The sequence below is a fragment of the Pinus tabuliformis genome, chromosome 1_2 (genome assembly GCF_031772625.1).
Source record: "Pinus tabuliformis cultivar Carrire ecotype Pingquan chromosome 1_2, CPIR1, whole genome shotgun sequence".
In the NCBI taxonomy this organism is placed as follows: Eukaryota; Viridiplantae; Streptophyta; class Pinopsida; order Pinales; family Pinaceae; genus Pinus; species Pinus tabuliformis.
Genome location: NC_142298.1, coordinates 626,977,301 through 626,985,321, shown reverse-complemented (window position 1 = coordinate 626,985,321; position 8,021 = coordinate 626,977,301). Strand labels below are relative to the sequence as shown.

Sequence of the window (8,021 nt, the reverse complement as noted above, 5' to 3'; positions counted from 1 at the left end):
TGCAGGAAGGCAAAGTGATTGCCTATGAATCCAGAAAGTTGAAAGAACATGAGCAGAAATATTCTGCCTATGATCTGGAATTAACCGCTGTGATCCATGCCTTGAAGATGTGGCGCCATTATTTGGTAGGGAGAAAGTTTCTGCTATTGACGGATCACCACAGTTTGACTAGTTACTTTAGTCAACCCACTTTACACGCAAAACAAGCAAGATGGGTGGACTTTTTGGGAAATTTCGATTTTGAAATCAAGCACTTAAAGGGAAAGGAGAACAGAGTAGCCGATGCACTAAGTCGAAAAGTTCATTGCATTTATGAGATTGGTATCAGTCAAGGATGGTCCACTCTTGACCAAGAGATTGAGGAAGCTGCAGCGCAAGATCAAAATTATTTGCAAAAGAAGCATTTGGTGCAAAATTCAGATGCCCGTTCTATACAGCAAGGTTATACCTTGAATACGACCGGCATGTTGTGTTTTCAAAAAAAGATTTACATACCCAATCAGAGCAGTATTAAGGAAAAGATTCTGGATGAAAATCATAGAAGTCCTTATGCAGGGCATCCTGGTTACCAGAAATTAATCACCTCACTGAGAAAGGAGTATTACTGGCCAGGCATGAAGAAAGATGTTGTAGAATACCTGACGCACTGTTTGGAGTGTCAGCAGGTGAAAGCTGAACATCAGCATTATGCGGGACTGCTACAGCGAATACCCATACCGGAATGGAAATGGGAGACCATAACTATGGATTTTATTACTGGTTTGCCGAGATCCAAAAAGAATAATGATTCAATAATGGTAGTGGTGGATAAACTCAGCAAGTCAGCTCACTTTAAACCAGTTCAATCCACTTATCGTGCAGCCCAAATCGCAAACATATTTATGCAAAATATATTTAAACTTCATGGACTGCCGAAAGTAATAATATCTGATCGTGATGTTAAATTTACCTCAGCTTTCTGGAGGACCTTGTTTGAAGGCCTAGGAACACAATTGAGCTTCAGCACCGCTTACCATCCGCAAACTGACGGACAGACTGAGCGAGTGAATCAAGTATTGGAGGACATGCTGCGGTCTTATGTGATGCAGCAACCTACGCGATGGGAGGAGTATCTACATCTAGTGGAATTCGCTTATAACAATGGCTATAATTCATCCTTGAAGATGAGCCCATTCGAAGTACTCTATGGCCGGAAATGTCGCACACCCTCCAGTTGGGGTGGACCGGAGGATAAATTTTTGCTGGGTCCTGAGATGTTGGAAGAGATGGAGGTCATGGTGAAGAAAGTGCGAGCCAATCTAAAGATGGCACAAGACAGGCAGAAGAATTTTGCAGATCAGAAGAGAACATTTAAAGATTTTAAAGTGGGTGAACATGTGTACATCAGAATTCGAGCTAGGAAAAGCACCCTTCAATGGAATGCTTGTGCCAAATTGGCACCGCGTTTTTGTGGACCATTTCAAATTCTAGCACGAGTAGGGCCGGTAGCTTATCAGCTCGCCCTACCTAGCCATATTCGGGTCCATAATGTCTTCCATGTATCAGTCTTAAAAAGATATGTGTATGACCCTAGGCATATAATAAGTTGGCAGGACATTCAAGTAGGGGAAGACTGTTAAATAGTATAAATTGAATTAGAATACTAGTAAGCAGCTGACCTGATTGTTATGTATTTCAGGTGGAACCGGAAGGAGAATTTCTGGTAGAGCCAGTGAGCATCTTAGATCGGAGAAGGGTCGAGCTGCGGAAAAAGGTCATCAACCAGGTTAAAGTGCGCTGGCAGCACTTTGGGCCTAAAGAGGCCACCTGGGAAGATGAACAACTGATGAGGGATACTTATCCCAGATTGTTTTTAGATGACCAGCAACATCGGGACGATGTAGACTTTCAGGAGGGGGAGATGTAACGCCCCTTGTGAAAAGTGACATTAGTAATTGTGAAAGTAATTTTGAGTAAAAGACTTTATTTGAAAGTTAAAGTTATAATCCTGTTATGAATTTATGTTAATAAAAGATAACTGTGTGGTTATTATTTATACTGAGTTGTGACTAATTATGGGTAGTAACTGAGGAATCAGTTACATTGGAACCCTAACTACCTTGAGGTAGTTGAGACCCCAGAGGAGAGGGGAAGAATGCCAAGTCTGGTTAGGATCAGATGGCAGAAAAGAAAAGAAAAAAAAAAAAAAAATATTGATGCTATGTCTGGTTAGGATCAAATGGCATAGAAGGAAGGAATTTCCTGTGCACGCTACATCTGGTTAGGATCAGATAGCGTTACTGGCAAGACCAGTGTGATTGCGGTCGAGTAGGACCTGCAAGTGCTTGGGGGTGGAAGATTCGAGAAGGATTCTTCCTATGGACGAGAGGTTTGACAGGCATTACAACAAGTTTGGCATAGAAGCAGGTATGGCTTCTTGCTTATGCAACTGTTTAAGGGTTAAATATTTACTTTCTGTTCTGTACAGAGAAAAGAGAGAGAAGTGAAATAAGTTAAGTATTAACTGCTTCTATTATGAGACAGTATCAAGAAAACAGACATGCTACTCTGTGTGCATTATAGACAACTAATCCAGCCCTAGAAAGAAATGTATGTGTTTATGTGTAAATTATAAAAACAACAGAGTCAAGTGCATTACGGACTTGAACAGAAATTTGAAGAAAGAACCTATGACTATTGATCCACTGAAATTATTTCTTATACCGTACTGTGCTAAACTAAAATGTTGTATTGTGAGAAGAAATGGAACTCGTAAGGGATAGCTGTTTATTGTTCATTGTTCTTATCTGAAAGAAATAAAGAAGAATCAAACAGTATTTGCATAAACAGAGACCGAAACGCATTTATATTAAACAGACATCAAACCCTTGTATCTTGTTTATCAATAACCATACGATATAAATCTGAACAAACAAGTCATTATTATCTGAATGATATCTAGAAATATGGAAGGGTATACTTTAGACCCTTTGCTTGTTTTACAAAGTGAGTAATGAAATATATGTATATGTTCTGTACAGCAAGATTCGAGAGAGAAACAGAGTATACATTCTTGATGAAAAACCCCTAATACGCATACACCTTACAGGCACCAAACCATAAGACGGACTGGTAAGTCCCGCAACAAGGTTGAGCGCATGTATAAATACATATGCTACATCGTTAGCCACACAAATTAAGGAGAACGCAAATGCAGACCAAACCCCGTACCGGACAGCCGTAGCCGGAGAACGATAAGAATCTAATAAATTATGAAAGCAGACTCTGTAACTTTGCATGCATTAAATACACATTCAAAACAAACGCATTTGAATATCCAATAAATAAACCATATCGGCAAACAGAATAGCACGATAATGGTGGTATATGCATTCTCAGTCCGAATTGCAAATAAACCCCCGGCTGCAAAGTTGAACGGAAAAGAAATCGAGCCGCAGGGTATCAAATCAAACCAAAACCCAATATATAACCGCAGTATTATAACTATAATACAGCAACTGGTTTGCAGTGAGTCTCGTAGCGTTAACGCAAATGCATATGAAAATGGATAGCTGTATAATAGTCATTTTATATGGAAAGAAACTCAGCATGTTAAACTAAGAGACTGAAGATATAATGATAAACTAAGAGACTGAAGATATAATCCGCCGAGAGGGCTGTAATGTGCATATGTGAACAATCCAAGCTTAAAAAGGGTTAACCCCATTTATACAGAAAGTAATAAAACCATATATGACAGAGTCAACTTCAAACTTGTTCACAATAGTTGTCGTAAACAAAAGGAGCCGAATGGCTTAAGAGTTTAAATGAACATGCTAAATGGTCGAACTCAGAATGCTGTGCTTCCCGGCGTTGGGGTCTCGCCTGAGCAAGGCTAGAGGTCGATTCATTGCCAGAGAACCCTGGTATATGCAGAAGCCAAATCGGAATAGTCATTGTCTGACATCCCTGCTCAAGGGAAGTCGGATTCAGACTTCGATTGGAGTAATGAGAAGTGCAATAACCAACAGTAATATGCCTACCTGGTTCAGGGCGGCCGACGGCATGTAGGAAGCTACCCTTGCTTCCAATGTTCGACGCCAGCTTCTTACCTGAATCAGCAACCCATGATTCGTTAAACCTTAGAACAAAATGCAGTATGGAATTGTGGAATAATAAACACCAACACAGTTAAGTAATAACTGGAAGTCATGACAGACAAGGAACTGTAACAATTTAGAAAGGTAAGGTAACAAGGAATAATACCGTTCGTAAACATAGCAGCTGTGAGAACCATAATGGACGCATAACTGAATCGATACAAAGCCTGAACAGTGGCTGTAGATCGCATAAGAACTATTCAGGAACTCAGAGCTCAGTAACTCATCACTTGACCAAATGAAATAATGAAATCCGAAAGAAAAGGGATAGGTTTATAAACCTTCCATAACTATGACCGGTTCGTGGCATGTTTATCCTCCGTCGATCTGCCATAAGCTTTGTCCACCATTCGATGGCCAGTGGAAACGGGCGCGAAAGCAATTTCACCGAGAAGTCAGACGGTACCACCTCGAGCTCCGGGAGCACATGGCCAAGTGCCATCGCACCGTCCACCTTGCCAAATGGACGACACAGGTTTGAGCAGTTGGTACCAAGTGCAGAGGCCGGACGATCATGTTGAATGCAAGTAAGTTCGGATATGGAAAGATCCGAGTGGTAGCTGTTGCTAATTAATGAAATTGAATTCTGTGCAATGTATGTAAGCTGAAGGTTTCGTGGTGGCGGAGATTTCAAGGGGCTATGTAATTTACGCCATGCATATATACATAAGCATTTGACCTTAATCAATCAACCGAAGACAGTGCACCGTGTAACCTTTATACATGCCTCACAGGAATGTTATCATATTTAATTTATGCTGCCACTGTATATATATATATATAGATCCGTTGTTTATGTTAACAGGTTATCGTTTAATACCAAGTAGTGTGATTTACATGTTTTTGATATCGACTAATGTATTTACCATAGTATAATGTTAAGGTAAAAGATTGCCATGTAATATAAAAAAAAAAAAATTACTTAGTATAGAAGAGCGTGACAACTTTCCAGCCTTCCCATATTGTAAGGACCACCATGCACCGCAGATCCCTCTAACAAAAGTGAAGGTGTGGATCCTGCATGTCTAATGAGATCAAAGTTACGATATATAAAAGACGTACACCACTATCTCGGTCAAAAGCCATTCAATTTTAGTCGGACTCTTTTAACATCTAAATATATTATTATAATTATTTTAATATATAGTTGATAATGATTAATAGAAATCAAAAACTTTATAAAATAGTATTTTTAATATTAAAAATAATCGTATAGAATCATAAAGTTTAATTAAATTGTAATTTTATTATTATTAATTATAAAAAAATAATAAAAAATTATTTATATTGTTTAAAAAATTATAATAAATTTTTTAATTATGAAAATAATCTATATGAAAATTTTAAATGTGTAAATAAACTAAATTACAATACTATTACTTACTAGTAACACTTACAAAATATCACACATTATATTTAGATAAAAGCTTTTTAATAAATTAATTATATTAAAAAAAATAATATAATTAATTTTAAAATAAATTTCAATCTTCAATCTATAACAAGTAATAAAATCAAATCTTACTATCAACTAAATAATTATAATAGCTAAATTAAAATTATAAAACTCTAAACACCACTTAATTATTTTTACAAAAATTAACCCCAATTGGGAATAATTTACTTTATCAATAAAAGTAGAGTGCCTGTCAATTTTATACTTTGGGCCGAATTAAAGTGTCTCTCCATATTTTCGCCTCGTTAGCAGCCTACGACATAATGCGTACAATCTTGTACCCACACACAAAGAACATCTAAGACAATGGATGAAGGTCTACCATATAGTAATACGCCATATCCTCCTCCTCTGCTCGTTTCTGCTGCACTAACAGCCGAACAGCTTTTAGGACCATGTAGCATGAAAGTCCGTATGCCAACCCAGCCAGTGGATCAATCCAATTGAAATCATTAATATGGCATCTCTATTTTCGGGTAATGGTGGATTATTATTTTATTTTAATAAAAATTATATAGCAAAATTTTTGGAATAGTTTTAATGTTTATTGAGGAAGAATGATCTCTCTGTTGTTCGATAATTTGTAAATCGGAATAGCTTGTTTGTTGAAAGGAATAATGATCGGTTTATTAGTGAAACATTGTCATGTCTCATGTGGTGAGATATTATTAAGTTTTATTTCATAGTTTATTTATTTATTTTTAAATATTGGATTCATTTGTGTTAAGATAGTTTTAAAGTTTAAAGTTGGTTGAATAGAAAAATAGTTTGCTCATTATGAAACACTGTCATGTCCCATATCATAGTTGTTTTTCTTTATAGGTGACTCCCACTTTATATATATTTATTAGACTCTCACCTTGAAACTTGATAAATACTCAATTCTAGACCAATCAATTAATTTGCACTCCATAAATTAACATTCATAATTATTTTATTTTTTAAGTTTAACTTTTTTTTTTTTTTTTGATTTTGTTTTAAATATTGGTTAACTGATTTTATCAGGAATCAAACAAAAAGAACTTACAAAATTAACTTAATCAACTAAAAATTACAATCTCATAAAATATTAATTATAAATTATTACAAAATTTACCTTCTTTCACATATATATATACAAAATCATAACTTTATACAAATACTCATATATGTAAATTACAATTTTATTTTTATAAAAAAATAAATTGACTTAAATGTATATCAATGTTTTATAGAGATGAACAAATTCACTTAATTTCATGTTAATAAAAGTCAAATTGTTTTTACTTAAATTACAGTGATCAACCTGAAAGGATTTTTCCCTTTCCCCTCAATTTTGGGATTAGTTTCAATGTTTTTTAAATGGAATAATGATCTGGTCATCAGTGAAATATTTCCATGTTTTCAGTCAAATATTTCCATGTTTTATGTGGTAGGATATTATCAAGCTCCATGTGATAGTTTGTTGCGTTTTGTTTGTTTTTTTTAATAATGGATTTCATTTATGTTAAAATAAAGTTAAAGTTTAAAGTTTGTTGAATAGAAGAATGATTTGCTCATCAATGAAACACTGTCAGATTCCATGTGATAGTTTCTTTTCTTTATAGGTGGCTCTCACCTTATACTGTCTTTATTAAACTTTTCTAAATTCCAAACAAATCAATTTATTTACATTCCATATGTTTACATTCATAATTATTTTACCTTTTTATATTCAACCACCCCACCCAAAAAATACTTAGCATTTATATTCAACCACCCCACTCAAAAAATACTTAAAATTTTTATATATAAATATTTTTATATGTAAATACAATTTTATTTCTATAAAAATGAATTAACTTAATTACAGGTCAATAATTTATACAAAAGAACAAATTCACTTAATTACATGCCAATAAAAATTAACTATTTTCTACTTAAATTACAGTGATCCGAAGCGTTCACAAGCAGAAAAGGATTTTTCCCTTTCGCCTCAATTTTGGCACATCCACATCTTTCAACTGTTTTTTTGTTCGTGTAGTTTTTGTAGGGGGAATGTGGGTTTCCTATGGTGTTCTCCATTTATAAGAAGTTGTACCTGATTATCTAAACAAGCATCTCTAAGTGGATCCATTTTTGGTTTTTACGTCTTAATAAAAAAACTTTCGCACTCATAAATTTATGTAAAATTTTAATTTACTATGTCATAAGACTTATCTTCCATTACACTTCTAAATTAGGTTGTTGTAAACCTTTTTTAATTTAACAATAAAATGTTTTCGCACTCTTTCTTCAATGATTTTCTCTTTTTAGAATATCTTTTAAATTTTGCAATTTGATTTTTGGATGCTTTTCTGCATTCTTAACTTACTTTCACTAAAAATTGACGTGAAAAATGTCAAAAAAAAAAAACATCAAAAAAAATCCCATCGTTCGACTAAACAGATTAGACTAAGAAATGGTTT

At 34.7% G+C, this 8,021-nt stretch overlaps 2 protein-coding genes across 3 annotated transcripts; one reads left to right on the top strand and one right to left on the bottom strand.

The window, feature by feature from the left end:
- The first annotated feature begins 614 nt into the window (after positions 1-614).
- LOC149207191 (uncharacterized) lies at positions 615-3,551 on the top strand. The gene is made up of 4 exons (XM_089397957.1): positions 615-759; positions 955-1,364; positions 1,679-1,753; positions 3,345-3,551. Exons 1-4 carry the CDS (start codon positions 615-617, stop codon positions 3,549-3,551), a joined length of 837 nt encoding a protein of 278 aa, XP_089254083.1.
- On the bottom strand, positions 3,537-4,390 carry LOC149207190 (uncharacterized). Of its 2 annotated transcripts, none has more exons than XM_089393855.1 (3): positions 4,246-4,390; positions 4,023-4,091; positions 3,537-3,902 (listed from the first exon to the last, which is right to left on the bottom strand). In XM_089393855.1, the coding sequence occupies exons 1-3, from the start codon at positions 4,328-4,330 to the stop codon at positions 3,748-3,750; spliced, it is 309 nt and encodes a 102-aa protein (XP_089249981.1). In that variant the 5' UTR covers positions 4,331-4,390; the 3' UTR covers positions 3,537-3,747. The 2 variants fall into 2 exon arrangements, with proteins under 2 accessions (XP_089249981.1, XP_089249982.1); XM_089393856.1 differs by having other exon boundaries at positions 3,537-3,948; positions 4,246-4,389.
- Positions 4,391-8,021: the final 3,631 nt, after the last annotated feature.